The sequence below is a fragment of the Gobio gobio genome, assembly GCF_949357685.1.
Source record: "Gobio gobio genome assembly, chromosome: 2".
NCBI lineage: Eukaryota > Metazoa > Chordata > Actinopteri > Cypriniformes > Gobionidae > Gobio > Gobio gobio.
In genome coordinates, this window is record NC_137098.1 from 18,150,671 (window position 1) to 18,174,574 (window position 23,904).

Consider the following 23,904-nt stretch of genomic DNA (forward strand, 5'->3'; position numbering starts at 1 on the left):
GCTCCCCTAGCGCAAACGTAGCAAGGTTCTCTGTAGAGGGTCTAGCTTTCTGTAAGTAGTCCAATGGAGGAAAGTTGATAGCGAACTCGTGTGCAGTTTTTATTTAAATCCAAATATGAGCAGATACAAAAATAAACTTGGCTTGACATGGTGCAAAACATTAACTTAAACAAGAAACTCACCAACAGCAGTTACATGGACAAAGCTAGACAAAAGACAATGGTAACATGAGAGCTATTGATACACAAGGAGTAATCACTAAACAAGCAACATCTGTGAACAATTAAACCATGAACCAATAAGAACATAGGACACATGACTAGACAACCAATCAGAACAAAACCCAAAACCAACTGTGACACTAATTGTGTTACTTAATTTGTTTTTTATTAAAAAAATAAATGCGTTACGCTACTTTTGCGTTACTTTTTCTCACCTGGCCGAGTCTCGCTTTCATCCAGGCATTGCAGACAACTGTGAGCTGATATCAGGGGCAACTACATTATTAACATTAGCGATCACTAATACTAATATTGTCCACTCATTACAAAAAAGAAAAACATGATTTTTGTAGTCAAAGATGCACATATGCTTTGTATGTATTATCACACACTACATAAACAACATTTTATATTTTAGAAATTAAATTATAATTTTTTTAGCACATTAAAAACATTCACGTTTGAGCAGATTCTCGAGAACACGTTATTTCACAATAAACACTGGTCTAAACATTCTCAGACTGTGACATTCATCATGTTACAGTGTAAACACTCGTACTTTTATATCGTATGATGTTTTATATTACATTATCAAGCATAAAAATATCCTTGTTTCATACAACATTTAGATGTTTCCTATCTGCCTTTTTAGGTAGGTAATTACAGAGATTAATTACAGCTGTAATTACATGCAGGTATATTTAAAAAGTACATTGTAAAAAAAATGATGTAAGTGCGTTGTATCAAATGATTAATTTAAATGTTAGTACATAGTAATTAGAAGTTAGTAGTATTAGTAGTTAAAGACACCTAATATGAAGTGGGACCCAAGGATTATTCCTCACAGCTTGTCTTGTCAAAAGCAATGAAAAGTAGAAGAACCTGATGCTTTTTTATCGAGCTTTTTTATATTAATGACCATGAATGATGGAGTATTTATTATTTCCACCATTATTATTCAAGGGAATGTGTTGGCGCATTCTCCGACCCCAGGGTGTTAAGCAAATTAAACAAACTGAAAAGTAACATGCAATACTTTAAAAAAAGTAACTTGAATATAATTTTTTAAAATTATAAATTAATAATAAACGTTTCTTGTTAAACGAAAAGGTAATCTGATTAGGTGAAGTGAAAGTTACATGACGTGAAGGCCAAATATGGCAACCCATACTCAGAAATTGTCTTCTGAATTTAACCTATCCAAGTTAGTGCACACACATTGGGAGCAGTGAGTAGTGAACACACACACACTGCAAACTGTGCGCTGGAGCAGTGGGCAGCCATTTTGCTGTGGTGTCCGGGGAACGATTAGGGGGTTAGGTGCCTTGATCAAGGTGCTCTGGGTGTGTGTGCACATGGTTTGCAGTGTGAGTGTGCAGTAGGGATGAAACGTATGGAAATTTCACATCACGATTATAGTGACCCAAATAATCACGGTTATCAATATTATCACGGTTTTGTTCAAATGAGATGAAAGTGTTCAAAAAGAACAGATGCACGCACTTAACCCTTGATCGGCCCTTGGCGTCCAGCTGACCCCACTGGACTTTTCCTCCATTTTAAAAAAGTGTTCCCTTCATCTCAGGGCCATGGGACACTGTGACGTTTCCTAAATAATCTATCTAAACATGCACAAAAAATCTGGGCTTGATTTGGTTGTTCTAAAGGTGTGTAAAAAAATGTTACCGTTTAAGTCCCTCTGGGTCAGATTGACCCCACATTGACAATGAATGGGAAAGTGTAAAAAAAATTTTTTTTTTCACTTTTTTTGTCAAAAAAATTTAACTAAATCCAGTATAAATCTGAAAATTTCTACATATATATCAAGATCTGGTCCTAGAGCATAAACACAAAGTGAAATGAACTTTCTGTCTCACACACACAAACACACACAAACACACACGTGTGTGACTGCAACAGAGAGCATTTTTATAGAAACTGGCATAAATCTGAAAGAATTACATACATAAATGAAGGACAAATACTAGAGTACTCAAATGCAACATGGAACAATCATGTTCACTCACACACACTTGCATGCATGCACACGCACAAACAGGTGTCTGGGGCATTTTTTTGATTTTGGCAATGGACCTCTAGTGGATAATGTGGTCATTGCACTCTCTCTCTCTTTAACTATAATTCCTAAAGTTTTTCCACAAACCTACAGATGGCAGTATTCTATCCCTAACACATAGAGAAATGTCCAAAAACTATTTATATTTAATTAAGATCATCATTCAAGTGATTTCTACATTTAAAAAATTAATTTTAATGAGCCAATTTATGGCATAGTTAAGTATTTGTGCAGTAAATAGGTAAAAAACTACTAAATACCCACAAAAACACAGCATAAATGTATAGTTGAGAAGTAAAAAAAAAAAAAATGATATATAGTTTTCCATGTAAAAAAATTGTTTCCTTATGCAATCGCTCTGTAAAAGTTTGGGGTCTATTTGACCCCAAGGGACTCAAACGTAAACCCTACTTGAGTGACGATTAAGGGTTAAAACATTTCAACAAGTTTTATGTTTGAAAATCAACAAACAACAAATAAAGCAGCTCTTTGCACTTTTTAAAGCTAGATTCTATTCTCTGGGATTTACTTCCTTATAATGGCCGTCGTCAATAGCAACGCATAAATAATAATAATTTGGTGTAAATATAATCTCTAATATTATCTCTGTAAATAAATTCTCAAGCAATATTCTCATCAGTGTTCAGCTATGATGCATAAGCATATTTTGTGTAAGAGCCCAAACAGTATCCTAGTGAAATAATGCATATCCATATTTTCATGATTTGACTGTTAATTTTATTAAATATCAAAAGGTGTGCATCATACCTGACACCTAGATGAACACTTTACAGTCAGTTTTATGACTGTCATTCTCTTCAAATGCTATTGAAGTCAGAAACGCGTATAACGTTACCAATGTTGTATGTAACTTTAGAGACGGTCCCTAAATTCCCCAGCGTTGTGCCAGCCATATCAGATGCGCTGTGGTTCTGCTGTGTTTGTTTGAAACTATTTTCGCTGCTGAAATACAACAGAAACAGTTAACCACGGTATGATGAGTGAATCTCCTGCGTACATCGCATGTTTTGAGTGTAAATTTCAGCGAGTGAGAGCGGCGCGCGCTCTGAACAAAACTCTGGCTAATCTGAACGCCTCTGATTTTGAGACATTGCATTCATAAACTCAATAGAAACACGTGTGATTGGTTATAATGCGCAACACGATTATAACAGATGACTTTTGAGAAGACTATAATAAGTTAAACCGCCAAAGTGGCTTGTGTGCAGCCGAAATAACGTTACACCCGCAAATGGTGGTTGTTAATGTCAAGCCCTGATTATTATCCCTTAAATGTCACCTTAGTCTTGTCTGAATTTGTTTGTTCGCTTCACGTTATTATTTGTCAGACGTAGTTTTGGTGAGGTCAAAGTCCACTTGCCTTGGGTTCACAGATTTGAAGTGTTTCCCTGTATTACAGTGACTTTCTTCTGGCATGTTCTGCAGACAGGGTGACCATCTTCGATTAAGTTTCCCTCAGGACTTTTGTAAAAGCCAAAAGTCTACACCTCAGATTTGGTCCTTTTAGAAGTCTGAACAATCCCCCGAGGGCTGTCACTGCCTTCTGCCATTTCTTCTCATTCAAAAAACAGTGTTGCACACTGCGCCTGCACCAGACTGACGCTGACTGGACAAGATTTACCACGAGTTTTCAAAATCGTGTTAATCACACGGTTTCAAAAACAATATTACTAACCGTCACTAAATTTTATTGTGGTTTATCGTGAAACCGGTAATCGTTTCATCCCTAGTGTGCAGTCATTTCCTGCCGGTATTGAGAACCGTATCCGCAACCTCTGGGTTACCAGTCTGACTCTGTCACGGGGTGACAAAACAAACCGAACGGGACTAAGATCCTGGTGAATACTGTTGCAGGATTTTCCAGTGAACCTCCGGTCTATGCCCTGTGAATCTGTTGCCATGGCAGCGGGGCTGATTGCCTGAGTGACAGCAGGTGTGGGGCAATTATAGAGAACGCTGTGAGAGGGACACCTATTGAGATGAGGCTTTAAAAACAGAGAGAAAACAGACTGTTGGGTGGTTCTCCTCCCGTATGATGCTGTGTTTGTCAGCGGGTTGCTCTTTTTATTGAGGCTGGGCTGTGGAGTGGGGAAGATTGGAGTTGTGGAAGAGGAAGGAAGGAGTGGTGGAAGAGGAAGGAAGGAGTGAAGTATTTGGCAGCGAAGACTGGAGGAATATCGTCCGTAGTGAGAAAGACGCAAGTGATGAGTATTTGATCCGTTGTTTATATGCACTAACACTGAAGTGGTGTGGAGAGTTTGGAAAACGTTTGGCACGAGTGAACTATTACACCGAGTGAATTAATGATCTGTCTCCAACTTCTGTCCTCTCCTTGCCGAATGTGGTAATCGCTGCATCATTCTTCTGCTTTCCCGGAGCAAAGTCAAGCCCTGATTGAGGACGAGATCCGATCTGGTGGGAGAAAAGACCGGTGGGTGAGTGCTGGCCCGAATGCACGGTGTGCGAGTGGAATTGCAGTGCCTGAAGTGAAGATTTACACGGTTTGTGCTGTGAAGTGAAATTTGTGTGTGGAGAAGTCTGCCGTGCACTCCTCTCCTACAGTCTTCCACCCGCTGTCTCTAACGAAGGGTCTTGATAAAGCAACTGCCCAACTTCCGGCTTGAAAAGACCCGGCCCCGCTAGTGCTGAGTGCTTCTTATATCCTGTACTGTTGAAACTGTGCTGTGACTGTTCTAGTGCTCAGCTGAAGTGGAGTGCTCCGCCCAAAGTGTCCTCCCCGCCTGGTGGTCGAGTGTTCCGCCCAAAGTGTCCTTCCCGCCTGGTGGTCTCCACACGCCCCTATTGGAAGCCTTTACCCTGTTCAAAAGGAGAGAAGGTATATCAGTTGAAAAGCTTCACATACTGTTGAACCGTCGAAACTGTGCTGTGTCTGTCCCAGTGTTCAGCTGACGTGAGCGCCCCGCTCAAAGTGTCCCCCCGCCTGGTGGTCCCCACACGCCCTATTTGGAAGCCTTTACCCTGCTCAGAAGAAGAAGAGAGTGGCTCGCTTGCCCCCACCTCTGAGTACCTCCCTCCGGAGTAACCCCAGTGACTCGCTTCGCCCTCGCATCGGCATACTTACCTGGTTCCAGTCTGAATGGGGTTCGTATGACCACGGCCTCCCCTCTTGAGTCCCGTAGAGGAATACTTACCCGGTGACCTACCTGGACGGCGCGGGGATTCCCCCCTGATTCCCCTCCGGCGAGCCTCCGGTCCGTCCCGAGCGACCCTCCCCTCCCGTGCCGGGAGGTCTGTAGACTCTTGGACTGTCCTGGTGGCAAGAAGAAGATTTTAATTAGGACTTGTCCAATTCATTGACCTTTTAAATTAAGAAATAAACTGTATTATTTTATTCTCTTGTCTGTCTGGTCCTTGACACGTTCCTCGAGGTGGTTCCCGGGTTTCCAGGGGTGGGTGCAGTCTGGTTTGGCCCGCCCCGACCTGTGACAGAACTTGGCGTAGTGCGGCAGGGTTACCACCTCGAGTGGAGCGATCAAGGACCTAGATGGCAGAAGAAGAAGAGCCAGTGGCCCGGCAGCCCGTTATGCCTTTCTTTATGGGGGCCCCGTGGGCCCAGAAGTACGGAGGTCCAGGGTCAGAATTGAGCCTGTCAGCATGGAAGACCCAGGTTGAATACCTGGCAGGGCTCCAAGGGCTAAGTGCCCCTCAGAAGGTACAGTTTGTGCTAAATTCGTTGGAGGGAGAAGCAAGAAGAGAAGTACAGGCAGCGCCGGAAGCAACCCGCATCACAGTCCAAGCCATCTTTGATTTTCTCGCGGGGCAATACGGAGACACCACCCCGGTAGCGGTCCTGAGAACGCAATTCTTTAATTGTAGGCAAGGGCCTCGACAAACTGTTCGGCCATTCACGTTGCAACTGAGGGAACAGTTTACCAGGCTAAGGGGAAGACAGGATCACGGCCTGGGGGACGAGGAGACCCTATTGCGAGATCAGTTTCTGTTGGGATTACGGGAGGGCCCCGTGCGTCAGAGTCTGCGGGTGCAACTGAGACGGACACCGGACCTCACGTTCGAAGAGCTGCGGCAGGAGGCTCTAGCCCTCGAGCGTGACCACACCGAAGGTATGGATCCCCCCAGCTGTCTGGCTGCGAACGCTGTCAGTGGGCCTTCGGCCCCTGTTACTTCCGATTGGAAGCATGCCCTCCGGGAGGAACTAAAGAGGGATATCCGTGAGCAAATGTCTGAACTGTCTAAGTCTGTCGTCGAAGAACTCCGCCGAGAACGCCTCCATTCATTACCCTCACCGCGGGAGCGAGCCTACTCCGACGGGAATCGCCCTCCAGAGCGTCACTTCACTCGATCTACGGGTCCCCGATTCCAGTGGGACGAACAGGGGCGTCCTATCTGCAACAGCTGTGGGGAAGCCGGACATTATGTTCGTCAGTGCTCCTCCAGACGCGCTTCGCAGGGGGGTTTTTAGAGTCTCCGGCCACTGTGGGTCAAGTGGTCGGGACCCCCTTTTCAGACCCCTCGTCTTCCAAACTGTCGAAGGAACGCCTGGTGGGCCGTTGTCCGGTCATCGTGGTTCAAGTCAATGGCCAGAAGGTGCAGTGTCTGCTGGACACGGGGTCGCAAGTCACTCTGTTCGCGGAGAGCCTAGTCCAGGAACTATTCGGTACCCAGGGCCGGCCGACGACCGAAGCCCCCTGGCTGACTCTGCGAGGGGCCAACGGTCTCGACATCCCATACGTGGGATACGTAGTGACAGACCTAGAGATCCATGGCATGGTCGTACCCCAGAAGGGGGTGGTGGTGGTTCGCGACGCCTGCTTGGGGTCTCATCGCGCCCTGTTGGGCATGAATGTCATCTCCGAATGCTGGGAGGGGCTGTTCCAGAGTGGGCCGGCCCGAGCAACTGCGACGCCTGAGGGCAGAGAATGGGATCGCATTAGAGCTGACTGTCGCCGAGTTTGCCTGGCCGAACAGCAGGGGGACCGGGAGAGCACTGGAAGAGTGGCTTGCCGCTATGCGTTGTCCATCCCGGCTCGAAGCGAGGCGATGGTTTGGGTCCGGGTGCCCCCTAGACTTTACCACCCGGAGGAGTGGGTGTTGGTAGAACCGCACAACGACGGTCCTAAGGTGGAAGTGGCCAGAGGACTGGCATCCGCCCGAGGCAGCCGAGTCCGGGTGAGAGTCCGGAACACGAACCCTTTCCCGATCCAACTGCATCGTCATCAGTGTCTAGCCCGAGTTACCTCAGTGTTGCCCCAGCAAGTGCAAGATCCAGGAGGAGTCAAGTTCAGTCAAGTGGGCCCGACCGTAGTGGAGGTTGCGTTGGCGCAGACGGGGACGCACAGAAGAGAGGCTGAAGGAGGACTGCCGGCCCATTTCGGAGGTGAGTCCCTACGGGGAGAAGGGTTGGAGGAGGATCAAACAAGACGGCTCAAGGCTTTCCTATCAAAATGGCCACAGTTGTTCTCCACCCATGACGAGGACTATGGGTGTACTAACATCGTTCAGCATCAGATTCCCACTGGAGAAGCCCCGCCTAGTAGGGAACGCTACCGGCCGGTACCTCCAACATTATATTCTGAGGTTCGGGCTCTTCTGCGGGGGATGCTGGATAAAGGGATCATCCGCGAGAGCAGTAGCCCTTGGGCGGCCCCGATTGTTCTGGTGAGGAAGAAAACAGGCGCATGGAGATTCTGTGTGGATTATCGGAGGTTGAACCAAGTGACGAAGCGGGATGCTTTCCCATTGCCTCGAGTTGAGGATTCCCTCACGAGTCTCACCCGGGCGGCCTGGTATTCCACACTAGACCTGGCGAGCGGATACTGGCAAGTACAGGTGGACGAGCGGGACCGGGAGAAGACAGCCTTCACGACTCCTTTTGGGTTATATGAGTGGGACCGGATGCCGTTCGGCCTCTGCAACGCCCCCGCCACGTTCCAACGGCTAATGCAGCGCTGCCTGGGGAGCCAGCTAGTGGATACCGCTCTTGTGTATCTGGATGACGTGATTATCTATTCCCCTGACTTTGAGACTCACCTTCAGCATCTTGAGCAGGTGTTCCGCTCCCTGGAGAAGTACGGGCTGAAGCTCCAACCGGATAAATGTCAGCTTTTCCGGAAGGAGGTGAAGTTCCTGGGCCATATCGTGAGCGCTGCAGGAATCGCTGTGGACCCAGAGAAGGTGTCGGCTGTACAGGGGTGGACTGCCCCGAAGACCGTGCGTCAGGTTCGATCCTTCCTCGGCTTTGTCGGGTACTACAGGCGATTTATTAAGGATTTCTCTAAGATCGCCAAACCCCTGAACCAGTTGCTGGGTGGAACGGGACACACCAAGGGCCGAGGGTCCCCAGCGATTCAGTGGGATCCGGCATGCGAGACCGCCTTCCAGAGGCTCAAGCAGGAGCTGTTACAAGCACCCATCCTGGCATACGCAGACTTCACCCAGCCCTTTATCCTCTACACTGACGCCAGCCACTTGGGCTTGGGGGCTGTCTTAGCGCAGAAACAGCAGGAGGAAGAAAGAGTCATTGCTTATGCGAGCCGGAGTCTACACCCCGCGGAGAGGAACGATGCCAACTACAGCTCCTTTAAGCTTGAGTTACTGGCCATGAAGTGGGCGCTCAGTGAGAAGTTCAAGGACTACCTATGGGGAGCAAAGGTGACCGTAGTGACCGATAACAACCCACTGGTACACCTACAAACCGCCAAGTTGGGGGCGGTGGAACAGAGGTGGGTGGCACAATTGGCCAACTTTGAGTACCAGCTTCAATACCGGCCAGGAAGGGAACATACCAACGCTGACGTACTATCTAGGTGGCCAGAAGGAGGGCCGGAGGGTCCGAGACCCAGGCGGGAGGTGGACCGCGACGAGGGAATGATGGTGGGCATTGTGGAGGCACCGGGACCACCGTTGGAGGAACCGCCCGCAAGTTGGGGATGGGACCCACAGCGCTGGAGGATGTTGCAGGGTGAAGATGAGGACCTGTCACTGGTCCGGGTCTGGCTGGAACAGGACAAGTGGCCGGAGGGTGCGGGACGCCGGGCTCGAACCCGAATCGTGAGGGGCCTAATGGGCCAGAAGGAGAGGCTCCATCTGAAGGAAGGGGTGATTTGTCGGTCCCTCCAGGACTCGCGTTCGGGTGACCCGGTCTGGCAAGTGGTGGTCCCCGAGGGAAGATGTCACGCTCTGCTGGAGGCTTATCACACCAAGCTTGGTCATCAAGGGCGGGAGAGGACGACGGCCCTTTTGCGACGCCACTTTTACTGGCCTGGGATGGAGGGGACCGTGAGGACTTACCTACAGGGCTGCCCGCGCTGCACCCTGTTCAAAGCCAGGAAAGAGACACGAGCTCCATTGGTCCCAATTCGAGCTAAAGCACCGATGCATATCCTCGCTATGGACTATCTGACGCTGGGTCGGCCGGTCGATCGCATTCAAAACCTCCTAGTGGTCACTGACCTGTTCACCAAATATGCCTGGGCCATCCCAACTCTGGACCAGACCGCCATTACCACCCATTACCATTACCACCTAATGCCCTGTGGAGGCATGTCATCCAGCCCTTCGGGTGTCCCGAAGTGTTCCATTCAGATCAAGGGCCAAATTTTGAATCCAGGGTAGTACATGAGCTGTGCCAACTGTACGGATGTAAGAAGACCCATACAACGCCCTATCATCCTCAGGGGAACGGAGGGTGCGAGAGGTTTAACCAGACGCTGCTCGGTCTCTTGGGGACCTTGGAAAACGAACAACAGGGGCATTGGGCTGACAACCTTCCGGCAATGGTCCAGGCGTATAACAACAGCATACACAGCACGACCGGGTATGCACCGACCTACCTGATGTTCGGAAGGCATGTGAGACTACCAGTTGACCTACTGCTGGGAACTGCGGCCGCTGAAGAGGGAGGCGGTGTAACGGAGTGGGTGGCCAGACACCATCAACGCCTTCAACTGGCCTACGAACGGGTCTCGGACCGAATTAAGCAAGCCGCAGCCAAGAACAAAAGGTTGTATGACCGTACGGCTAGAAGTGCGCCGCTACTGCCTGGTGAAAGAGTTCTGGTGCGAGATAGCCGGCGACAAGGGAAGGGCAAACTCAGTGATCGGTGGGAGCCCCAGCCGTACGTGGTCCAACGACAGCCGCGTCTCGATCAACCGGTGTATGCCCTCCGTCCCGAAGGGAGAGAAGGTCCAGAGCGGGTGCTCCACCGAAACCTGATGCGCCCTTGTCCGAATTACCCCGAACCAACTGTAGAGAGACCTCCGACTGAACCAGCGTGGATGCCTCCCGTGGTGGGATGGGCTGTGGCCCCCCGGAGGCTGGAAATAGGGCCAAGGCCAGAGGAACCTAACTCCCCGCCAAGGCCAGAGGAACCCTACTCCCCACCAAGGCCCGAGGAACCTAACTCCCCGCCAAGGCGATCCCAACGGGAGAACCGGGGGCAACCCCCAGCCAGGTACGGAGACTGGGTGTCCGGATCCCGTTCTAGGGACTAGAACGGTTTGGCAGGGGGGTGTGTCACGGGGTGACAAAACAAACCGAACGGGACTAAGATCCTGGTGAATACTGTTGCAGGATTTTCCAGTGAACCTCCGGTCTATGCCCTGTGAATCTGTTGCCATGGCAGCGGGGCTGATTGCCTGAGTGACAGCAGGTGTGGGGCAATTATAGAGAACGCTGTGAGAGGGACACCTATTGAGATGAGGCTTTAAAAACAGAGAGAAAACAGACTGTTGGGTGGTTCTCCTCCCGTATGATGCTGTGTTTGTCAGCGGGTTGCTCTTTTTATTGAGGCTGGGCTGTGGAGTGGGGAAGATTGGAGTTGTGGAAGAGGAAGGAAGGAGTGAAGTATTTGGCAGCGAAGACTGGAGGAATATCGTCCGTAGTGAGAAAGACGCAAGTGATGAGTATTTGATCCGTTGTTTATATGCACTAACACTGAAGTGGTGTGGAGAGTTTGGAAAACGTTTGGCACGAGTGAACTATTACACCGAGTGAATTAATGATCTGTCTCCAACTTCTGTCCTCTCCTTGCCGAATGTGGTAATCGCTGCATCATTCTTCTGCTTTCCCGGAGCAAAGTCAAGCCCTGATTGAGGACGAGATCCGATCTGGTGGGAGAAAAGACCGGTGGGTGAGTGCTGGCCCGAATGCACGGTGTGCGAGTGGAATTGCAGTGCCTGAAGTGAAGATTTACACGGTTTGTGCTGTGAAGTGAAATTTGTGTGTGGAGAAGTCTGCCGTGCACTCCTCTCCTACAGTCTTCCACCCGCTGTCTCTAACGAAGGGTCTTGATAAAGCAACTGCCCAACTTCCGGCTTGAAAAGACCCGGCCCCGCTAGTGCTGAGTGCTTCTTATATCCTGTACTGTTGAAACTGTGCTGTGACTGTTCTAGTGCTCAGCTGAAGTGGAGTGCTCCGCCCAAAGTGTCCTCCCCGCCTGGTGGTCGAGTGTTCCGCCCAAAGTGTCCTTCCCGCCTGGTGGTCTCCACACGCCCCTATTGGAAGCCTTTACCCTGTTCAAAAGGAGAGAAGGTATATCAGTTGAAAAGCTTCACATACTGTTGAACCGTCGAAACTGTGCTGTGTCTGTCCCAGTGTTCAGCTGACGTGAGCGCCCCGCTCAAAGTGCCCCCCCGCCTGGTGGTCCCCACACGCCCTATTTGGAAGCCTTTACCCTGCTCAGAAGAAGAAGAGAGTGGCTCGCTTGCCCCCACCTCTGAGTACCTCCCTCCGGAGTAACCCCAGTGACTCGCTTCGCCCTCGCATCGGCATACTTACCTGGTTCCAGTCTGAATGGGGTTCGTATGACCACGGCCTCCCCTCTTGAGTCCCGTAGAGGAATACTTACCCGGTGACCTACCTGGACGGCGCGGGGATTCCCCCCTGATTCCCCTCCGGCGAGCCTCCGGTCCGTCCCGAGCGACCCTCCCCTCCCGTCCCGGGAGGTCTGTAGACTCTTGGACTGTCCTGGTGGCAAGAAGAAGATTTTAATTAGGACTTATCCAATTCATTGACCTTTTAAATTAAGAAATAAACTGTATTATTTTATTCTCTTGTCTGTCTGGTCCTTGACACGTTCCTCGAGGTGGTTCCCGGGTTTCCAGGGGTGGGTGCAGTCTGGTTTGGCCCGCCCCGACCTGTGACAACTCTCTAACCATTAGGCCACGAGTCAACTGCCCCAAAAAACATGTTATTTGTAATGCCTTATTACCCTCAACACTGGTCATTATAGTGATTTTATTACATTTTCCAAATGCAAAATACTTGTAAATACTATCATATGAAAAATGTGATGCAGAAAAATTAAATAAACTAAAAATAAGTATGTATTTGACTCAACTATGAAGGATGTCTTTCAAAACAAAATCAACTGTCATCCCACATTGTTTCTTTGTTGGAAATGCATTCAACACGTGTCCATGCAAAACAACCATTTTGCATCTTAGTGTTAGCTCTCTTAAATAATTTATGAACTGAGACCAGGTCTTAACACTTATGAACATTTATACATAACACTCATAGTTAATTGTGAGAATAAGAGTATAATTACTTTTATATTGCCGCATTTTATATGAAAATTCATTGTACACTTGCTGGTTTTATAAATCCTTTCCCTGATCATTACATCACTGCAGATTTTCAGCACAAGGATCATTTTACACTGAAATGTCCTACCTGGATTGAGGTCTCACCTCAGGGCTGCAAATTCGCTCAGTCAAATTAAAGCAATGGATTTCTGGCACAGCTAGACCACAGAGTGTTTATTGCTTTTCTACAGGGAATCATGGAAGAGTGTATCTGACTGGGCAGAAATGCCTTTATGCCTGTTCTCCTTTCTCTATACATGAGGGCGTTGAAGTGCAGAGGTTTGAGGGTTAAATCTGAGTCTAATCTTGACTTTCAGTATTAATCTGTGCCAGATTTTAAGATGACGTCTAAATGGTTTGTAATCTAAATGGATGAAAATTCAGCTTTGCATTACAGAAATAAATGATATTGTAAAATATATTTAAATAGAAAACCATTAAATTGTAATAATATTTCACAATATTGCTGTTTTTTTCTGTATTTGATCAAATTAATGCAGGCTTGATGAGCATAAGAGTCTTCTTTTAGAAACACAAAAAATAGTAATGTTTCAAAACTTTTGACCGGTACTATAATTGTGATTTATCGCATCCAAAATATAAATTTGTGTTTACATAATATATGTGAGTGTAATGTGTATAATTATTATGTATATTTGAATACACATAGTTAAACATTTCAAGAGAGTCTGCACACTCTACCAAAGAAGTCTTCAAATGCGAGATCAAAATCAACCCTTTACTGAAAAAAGGGCAAATGTGACCTTTGTCAATGCAAGGAGAAGGGGATTAGAAGGATTGATTTTTTTCTTCTTCTCGCATTTTAAGACTTCTTCTTTGGTAGTCACTTGAAATGTTTTACTATTTAGATTTTTTTGTCTACGCACCTCATTTGGACTAGTTTGAAGGTGCAGTGAGTTCCTGACCATTCTTCAGTTATTTGAATACATACATATTTAAGAAATATTTACATGGCTATTGTATACTTTATATATATTTATATAATTTAGATTATATATAAATGTAACATTTTACATAAATAAAAAAACATTCTTAAATATATACATACATGTGTGTATATACATGTTAATCGATATATATATATTTTTAAATTGTGATTAATCGCGCCTTTGTTGTGCGATTAATCGCACACTTATTGTGAAATTAAGCATACGTCATTTATCTTTTTAAACGCATTCATTTTGTCATAATTTGCTATATATAAAGTAAACAATCAGATTGAAGGGTGATTCTCAGAAAAATGTATTTTCTGCAAGCTTCAGGGATCATTGGAGACTCCAAAAGGACACCAAATAACCAAATATAAGGAGTCCATATAATTCTATTATATAATACATATATACACACCTAAGCACCCATAAAAAACATTACAGAAAAAAAAACATTACAGAATTCACAGTGTATAGTATGTGTACAGAGCAACAACAACGAGATTGTTTTCATTTTAGACATTTTATGTAAAATGTAAATTTAAAAGTAGACGGGTCAAGCTGCGATACCGAACAGAACCACACGGAGATGCCAAAAAAACTCCTAAATCAACCGCTTTGACGGCATTAAGTCAGTGTAGGAGTAACTGAATAACTTGGTTTATTTCCAGTCCGAAGAAGAGTTAGACACGTTAAAAATGGAACAACTTTAGAAAAATGTGTGGATTAGTGCTAAACAGTAAACTGCCGGTTCACTAAAAAGAGCTGGTTCAAAAGAACGTTTTGTTCGCGAACCAGACATCACTAACGTACTCATGACAAATCAAACATTATCCTTCCTGAATGTGTGTGGAAACAACGCGAATGTACTGAAATGTGTCTGTACATGAATGCAGCGTGTGATCAGTGATTGAGAGCACGCACATACGCGTTCTCTGAGCATCAATATAACAAACTCTTACGCGCTTATTGTACAACTGCTGTGAGTCACCAACATTGCGCTCTTCAGAAACAATGGCAGAAGACAGAGCTTGTGTTTTAAAGCAAAGCACACATTGAAATGAATGATTCACTAAAAACGCGATGTGATTCTCTATTCTCTCTGATATATCTGATGTGATCAGCCTGGCCTTCTTTGCATTAGCGCTGTTTTGGACTGTTTGAGTGAATTTGATTACTGGATCACTGAACACCTTCCCAGAGTTTAACAGCTTAAAATGGCCTGGTCACAAGCAGAGAAGCAGAATTGGGTTAAAGAAATGTCCTCCTACCAGGGTCACAGGTGCTGTAGATGTTCAGTGTGATTGTGATAAACTCCTGACTTCTAAGATCAAATAACTGTGTGACGAAAAGTACGTTAATCGTTAAGTACGTTTTATCCAAGGCTCAACTTGCTGTATTTATAAGGTATCATCATGCACTCATCCTCACGTTGTTGTTTCGAATATCAACACAAATGAAGATATTCTTTATAAAACCTGCGATTTCTGTCCCTCCATTTAAAGTCCATTCCTCTCAAACTTAAAAGATCCAATAAATGTCAAAGGCATCGTAAAAAGAATTTATCGAGGGTCTAATCCAAATCCAAGTCTTCTGAAGAGACACAGTGGCTTTATATGATGAACAGATTTACCACAACGCGCATACTGTAGTAAACGCGGACGTTCAAATGATTGCATGACGTGCAAAAACAACATGAGAGGGAGTAAATGCAGAATTAAAATTTTTGGATGAGCTAAACTTAAAGTTTGAGAGTTGTCATTTTGACACGCTTTCGTGCGATTAGAACTGTGACGGATTTCATTGATCATCTGAAGCGCTGGAAATGCACTCCTCAAAGTCAAAGCACAAACATAATTTAAAGCAGCAGATCACATTTAGTTTTAGTAATATGATTATTCAAAGCATTTTAGATTGTTTATCCTTGTATAGTGCATTAATAGCGGGAGAGATGGGACATAGCGAGCACCCAGAGAGAATGCTGCCTGCATTGAAAGCGTGAGTAATGCGTGAGGAGGAAAAAATGAAAGTTTCTGTGACATTACTACATTAAACGACTATATATAATGTTGATATAATGTAAAATGATGCAATGTGGGAATATTTGTGGGTCATGATGATAATACAATATAACAATAATATTATTTTAATAATAATAAAAAAGTTAAAAAACAAACAAACTTTATTTTGTCTTAAAATATCGCAATACATATCGTATCATGAATTCAGTATCGTGATTTATATCGAATCGTGACACAGGTGTTTCGTTACACCCCTACTATGTATGTATGTATGCATGTGTGTGTGTGTGTTTATTTTTTATTTATTTTTATGGTTTTAGTTAACACTGATTGGAGACAGTAAGATTTAAAGGGTTAGTTCACCCAAAAATGAAAATTCTGTCATTAATTACTCACCCTCATGTCGTTCAACACCCGTAAGACCTCCGTTCATCTTTAGAACACAAATGAAGATATTTTAGTTGAAATCTGATGGCTCTGAAAGGCCTCCATTGGCACAATGCACGGTTCACTCTCAAGACCCTTAAAAGGTACTAAAGATGTCGTTACAAAGTCCATCTCACTACAGTGGTTCTACAATAACTTTATGGAGAGACGAGAATAGTTTTTGTGCGCAAAAAAACCCTAAATAACGACTTATATAGTGATGACGATTTCAAAACACGGCATCATGAAGCTTCAAAGCGTTATGAATCAGTGAGTCAAATCATGATTCGAAAATTTGGCGATCCAAACTGCTGAATCGACTCACTGATAAAAGCAGTGGTTCTCAACTCCAGTCCTGGGGACCCACTGCTCTGCAGATTTTGTGTCTCTCTTATCTGACACACTCAGTTCAGTTCATGGAGCTCTCTCCTAACGAGCTGATGATCAGAATCAGGTGCCTTAAATAAGACCAGGACTGGAGTTGAGAACCACTGCTTTAAAGGGATAATTCACCCAACAACTTTACTGTCATCATTTACCCACCTTCATGTCATTCCAAATGACACAAAATTAACACAAATGCAATTATATTTTAAATATTCTCTTATCATTTTCCATCCATTTCATCCATCCGTTGAAAAATTGTAATTGTTTAATACATTGTAAAACTAATACATATGAATCAAGCTGTTCAATCCAAGGCTTCTGAAGAGACACAATCACTTTATACAATGAAATCTGGCTTATATCTGGCTTATATTCCCATATACACACTGATCAACATACGTACAGAGTTAATCAAATATGATAAATAGAAGCTCAACCATGCTGTCTTGACACGCGAGAAGAACCTTATTGGAGTCAAAGCTTGAGTCTGAGTCTGTGTGCATTAGGGGTGTGCGAAATATATAATCTACGATAATATCATGGTTGTTGTTTTAACGATGGGCAATCTGCATCATCGTCTATGTCCATCACTTTACAAAAACACACCTAGAAAGTGCACGTATTTACTACGTGATGAAGTAGGTTAGACTGGTTTATGTTACTGCTGCGAACTGACCACCTCACAGAATAAGAAGGATATCAAAAACTTAGAATAACACACTCCGCAAAATATCCTCTAATTATTGTTATTGATAAAATCCCATAAAATATCAAGATATGCATCAGAACCTGCTTCTTCAGTAATGTTTTTTTTAATGTATATCCACTATTCTGTCTTTGCAGGTGAGTTCTGTAAAAACTTGACGGACACACTGGAGAGCTCGTCGGGACTGCGTCTGCTCTGGAGAACCTTCAGGCCCTTTCTGCAAGGAACAATCCTCTACACGCCCGACACAAATGTTACACGGAGCATCATTACAGAGGTACACAGATAAACACGAACATAAGTACAGTGGAGCAGAGGCCAGTGCAAAGTTAATGCACTGCATCTTTTAAAAACATGGCCATGATTTAGCTTGAATAAAGAGAAACACAGACTCACATTGCGTAAGATGTAAATTGGTGTAACGAGGATGAATGTGCACTTAACAAGCTCCGAGAATTCTCCACAGAGAATTGAATCAGTGATTGTCACATGAAATTTTAAACAAGTGTAAAAGTTTCATGTTACCATTCTGACCTGCTTTCAGAAAGATACAGAATTTTTTCTAGATCAATCTGTTTTTCTGTTCATGAGATGCAGCTACTGAAAGGACATCCAATGGATTGTTTAGGCTTGAAACAGAGTACCTTAGTTATCATAGGTCAAGTTTTAGCAAGTGTACAGGGACAAGCTGTGAAGATATTCATTCATGAAAATAAGAAATAAGTTAAATTGTAACAACCTTTGTATTGTTACACTTTCAGGAGTATATGTAAATGGACCATGTTTACTCAATCTACTTGTTAGCTGGATCGAGAAAATCACATTTATTTGTCAGCAAGGGCTTTCGTGAAAACTACAATTAAACTTCTGCATTTTTGTGAAATTTGTATCATACTTTGTCTACTCTTTAAACATAATTATGGTAAAAATGGAGCACTATGTCAACAACTTTCTTACCTGTATGCACAGCATTTTGCTTTGGCTTGACGCAAGTTCAGCCCTCAGCATTGCATTTTTTTACGTGCTATTTATTTTAAATAGCTATTTAAATCGTTATAAAGAGCATGTATGAAGATGAAGCAGTCTGTTGAATTCATTTGCACCTTGAGTGCCTGGCATGTTAATTGAACACATGTTAATGAATTAATTTTGTTAGACATATGGCCAATTAGTCCCTTTTGCATTTATGCAACCCTAAAAATGGAGTTCAGAAGATTCCACTGCATTCCTGGAATTTTCGTAGTGTCAATTGACCTATCCGTAAGCCCCGCCCCCCTTAGTTACTGTTGCTAACTCGGAGTTGCTAACAGTCTTACAATGACAGCTGTCAGTGTAAAAACCTTATCCCAAGATGTTTTTGGACATAGAATGTAGCGGACCCCGTCTGAACGATGGCCAAACTTTATTGATGGTTTATGAAGTTTATTACATAGTTTTTCACTCCAACAAAATCAGAACAAACAAAGCAGAAGTGTGCACTAATTCACAAACTCTCTCTCTCCGTTGCATTATCATTAACATACACAGCAAATTACACAAAAACACTTATAAAACTAACAGTAAACAAACATATACAGACAGTATGCCTTTTCAGGGGTGCTAATAAACTGTAAACTTTGTATCTGAAAACAACTCCGATAAACTGATAGCTCTCCCTCTCACTACCCGTAGACTATAATACCCATCAAAACAGGAGTCCTCCTTAATAAGACAGATAATGTAGACCTTAAACATATCCAAACTCACAGAAATATCAAAAATATATACAAAAACAAATTAGACGATAAATCACAATAAAGTCTTTGACACAGAAGGACCACCTCTTGTCGAGGAGCATTCAAGTGGGACTTAAATATATCAAAGATTTTAAACGAAATATGGTGGGAGATTAATTTTTGAAGCGAGGGTAATTGTTAAGGTTTACAGATCACAATGCAAATGGGAGAAGCCTCATTACGGTCGTCACGATCACAGATGATAACATCCAGGATCAACACTGTTAATGTACTGCAGGGTAAAATTAAATTAATTTACATTTAACCAGTTTAATATGGAGAGGCACTGAAATGTAGACTTTTGTTTATGTTTTTGACCTACACTGTTAACGTTACATGACGTGAGAACAGTAAGTTATATCGGATTTTATGTTAGCAGGGACTCACTAACTTTAATCTTAACTTAATGAGAGTATGACAACCATAAAATGCTCTCAGGATACCTGGAATCAGTGTTACAGTACCCCAGACACATCGTTTTACCATTTTTGTAGCATAAACACCATCAAACCGATGAGAGCTTCTGATTTTCCACTGTTTCTCTATGCCGCTGAAACCTAAAGATGTCCGAGTTCCGGTCTCAGTGCGACTGATACTCAACTGCAATTGGCTCATCTGCGTTCGAGGGGCGGGGCTTACTGATAGGTCAATTCATTGGCCGGGATTATGCTACTTGTGAATGAGCATGCACGCACGCCCTATTTACGAGTTATTAGAATTCATTCACATGCATGTTTAACTATCAAATCAGATGTTTACGAAGCGTTTGTGAATCCTGTGGAGAGTTTTCAGAAAAGTTCGGTTTTATTCACAAATTACTCCAAATCTAATTATGTATTTAGTTTCATTAATCAGGCTCAACATTTGAAAAAAACAACAAAAAAAACCTCATTATTCATCTTCCCACTGGTATTCTCTTGAGTCGGTTGGGCTGCGTGTACAACATGTCCAATTAAAACATATGTCAGTGGAGGGGGCTTGCGCTTCTGCCGGTGGTCCGTCCGTGGGGAGGGGACAAATTTTAATGTTGTGTTTACAAGCAGTAACTGAAAACAGTGCTACATTAAGATTTTTTTATTTTTTTTTGCTGGGGGTGTAACAATATATCGCAATACAAAAATGCAACAATATGTATCATGGATAGTGACAATATGTATTGTGAATAGTTCACCCAAAATGAAAATTACTATGTGAGGAAAAAATTCAAGTTTACAGAGCTTTAGTGTCAGTACTACATTATATATAAACTACTATATAATGTTGAATATGTATAATATTGCAATGGGGGAATACTTGTAGGTCCTGATGCTAAATGTCTTATGTTACTAGTTAAAAAGTGGCCTACATTATTTTAAATATTATTTAAAGCATATTCATTTTAAAGTAATTCTGTATTTCAGCTTCAGAATCATGAATATTTTTATGTTGGTGTCACCATAGTCCTGTGCGTTGTGTTACCAGCACCAAAATTTCAAATTCAGCATTTTGATCAGCGGTAAAAAAATTTGTTTACCTTTTACCATGTGTCTTGGTATACTGTATCGCAATAATATTGTATGGTGCGTTCAGTATCGTGATATGTATCGAATCGTAACACGAGGGTATTGTTACACCTCTAATTTTTGGGAATACAAATTATTCTTAACATTATTCCTAAAATAGAAAATAGTTTCCGTGAATCCGGCCCCTGGAAAGAAAACTTTAAAGAGAAATACACACTTGAAGAGACTTTTTATTCTGCTTTTACATCTACAAACCCTGTGGTGACATAATCTAGTGGCTTTTTTAGATGCGTGACTGGATGACACTTGCTTTTATATGAAAAAATGGAGAGCATACTGATACAAGAGACATGAAAATGTTGAAATATCCAGTGGTATATAGTGGTATACAAAAATATTTGACCATTCAATGCTGAAATTGGCCCATCAGAATCAAGTATTTCAATGAGATGAACTGCCTACACTTAGTGTTCTGAACAGTGTTCCACATGCATGTAATGCAATCTGTTTGTCACCAGGCCAACCGCACCTTTGACGCTGTGGCTAAACTTGGCGATCTGGCAGAGGCATGGCTGCAGAATAAAGATGTGCTCTGGGCTTTTTTCAACAGCAGCACACAGATCAACACACTGAGGGTGAGATCATCTCTTTCTTTGAACTTTTTGGCATTTTTATTCACAGTCTGAACTGTAAAGAGGGCAAATGCAACAGGCAAAAGAGGGGATGAACTGGGCAGACAAATGACGCAATTTGCCCATGTCACCTGTTTGAGCTCCGTGGCTTAAAGGAATAGTTAACCCCAAAATGAAAATTCTGTCATCATTTACAAAACAAAATAATATTTTTGGGTGAACTATCCCTTTAACGTGATGTTAACTTTACTAACTGAAGTACTAAATGAAGGCGGATCTAAATGTGAAAGTTAGCAATATGTGACGTAAATATTTTTGATTATAGATTATGATGGCACATTAATGAAGTGCACTGATAAATTGTTTATAATAAATATTTTAACTTAAAAAAGAAAACAAAAGATTTGATTAATATTGAATTAAAATATATGATAAAATGTTACTTAGGTGTGCGTACCAAGAATACAGAAACCTTTCTGAAGTTATGCTCCATTTTCAATCACCTATAGATTTATGAATTACATCAAACACATATTAACATGAGTCAACATGAATTAAGGTATAACACAAGCTAATAAAGCAAAACGTTCCTTATCATTCCCATCAGGATTTCGTTTCCTGATTTTTGCAGTCCAAAATGGCTGAATTTCTTCAAAAAATGCTGTAATATTTGCATAATTTTTTTAAATTCTGACCATTGCTCTTCTGGCCAGGGGTGCGTTTCCCAAAAGCATTGTTAGCCAACTATGGTCACAAGTTCCATCGTTATCAACATAGTTCAACGAGTCTGTGTTTCCCGAAACCATAGTTCCAATGAACATTCAAAAACAGCATCGCAAAGTTGTGTGGTTGGAACGACAGCTCTTGACCTGTGGTTAGAAGCATCATTTCTTGTTTGCATGACATTGGACTTAATAAATCCTTATCTTGAGCAAAATAAGCAAGCTGACATTCAGTACAATTTGTATTTTTTATTTGGAATACATACAAATGTAATTTACGTCTTTTAGTTTGTCAAGAGATTTAAAGGATCGTTTTGAAGAGTGAGCAAGTACGTGCTCTAGTAAGAACGAGCCTATGATTGAATCTGGAAATAAAGCAAAACAACTGAGAAAAATGAGAGTTACTCCTCAGATGCCATGTCTGTAATTTATAGCAAAACATATAGCATGAATTTGATCTCAAACTGACATCATTAACCAACATGGTTGAACAACAGATTTGCGAAAATATGGTTTCGGGAAACGGTCGCGACTAGCTAGTTTATTTCTTCAACGATGCAATGTACTATTAGCCTGACAAGCCAGACCCACATAAAGATGTTGGGTCTGGAAACTCACCATTGACAGGGCTCAATCCGAGGGGCGGGATAAACGGCTGTCTTTCAAATTCCCTCTGCACGCAATTGGATAGCGCCATGACCGCCACAACCAATCAGAGTGAAGAAAAAGGTGAAGCCGAGCTAACGTTAGTTGATAGACTTTCACCGTATCCGGTAGGCAAAACTTCGAACATATCTTCCTTTCTTAAGAATGACTTCAGTGCCGTTCTTTGTTCTTTTCTCAAAGAAAAGCTTCACTCTAAGTCTTCCAGAGTCGCAGCCAAAACCGATTCAAAAGACCGCTGTTCGTCAGCTTTGTTTACGAGTTGCACGCAGAACCTCCGCAACTCTGCAAAATAGGTTTTTAACCTATTTTCTGCCGCTAAGGTGCGTCTAGATTTCTAGGCTAATGTACTATAGCAGTTAAGCAGTGAGTAAGGTTGTTGTACAGGAAACACACCCCAGGCTAGTTTCAGATTCTTCTTCAGTGTATGATTTGGATTTTTCTACCTCACTGAAAAAAAGGTGTTGGATTTACTTTGAAACTATTTTCTTCAGAAATTGCTAGTTGTTACAAACAGACAGACACGGGAACCAAGTGCTGGTGAGAGATGACAGAGTTTATCGAGAACCAGAGTGAGCGTGGCAGGTAAGTGCAATGCAGGTGATACTTGGGTACACTGGAGACGCTGGAGACAAGACGAGACGAGGAGACACAGGGGACTGGACGAGGAGACGCTGGAGACAGGTAAGTAGGCAGGTGAGTCCAAGAGTGTGCAGGAGCCGTAGCAAACGAGACCGGACAGTGACTGAGTGAGAGCTTGGGGCTTTTGTGCAGGCAGTGATTGACGATAGATGACGTGCAGGTGTGTGTGATTAGAACTCCGGTGACTGCGTGCGCTGGTGCTGAGAGGGGGTGGAGCCTGGCGTGCTTGTGACATTACCCCCCCTCCACGGCCCGCTCCTGAGGGCCGAAGACCCCGACGTCGGGGTGGGCGTCCTCTTCCTCGCGGTGCCGGCCTGTTAGGATGGGAGGTGTGAAAAGCATCAAGCAGGTTAGGGTCAAGGATATCCTGATTACTCAAGATCGCTCCTCAGGGCCATATCCTTCCCAGTCAACCAGATAATACCAGTGACCGGGTTGACTTGTTGCAGGATGGTGAAGGGGCCAATGAACCTGGGACTCAATTTCCTTCACGGCAGACGCAGTCTGATGTCCCTGGTTGACAGCCAAACCTTCTGCCCAGGCTGGTAGGAAGGGGCTTCTGAACGGTGAAGGTTGGCTGTCATCCTGCGTCTG

General features: G+C 43.6%; 1 protein-coding gene across 1 annotated transcript in view; it reads left to right on the forward strand.

Annotated features, from left to right (window-relative positions):
* The window catches only part of LOC307122629 (retinal-specific phospholipid-transporting ATPase ABCA4-like), a 101,570-nt gene extending 79,902 nt beyond the window's left edge, over nucleotides 1-21,668 (forward strand). The window contains exons 10-11 of the mRNA XM_079810741.1: nucleotides 17,512-17,651; nucleotides 21,170-21,668. Coding sequence (XP_079666867.1) covers nucleotides 17,512-17,651; nucleotides 21,170-21,337 — 308 coding nt within the window. The 3' untranslated portion in view covers nucleotides 21,338-21,668. The remainder of the gene's footprint in view (nucleotides 1-17,511; nucleotides 17,652-21,169) is intronic.
* The last annotated feature ends 2,236 nt before the right edge of the window (nucleotides 21,669-23,904 follow it).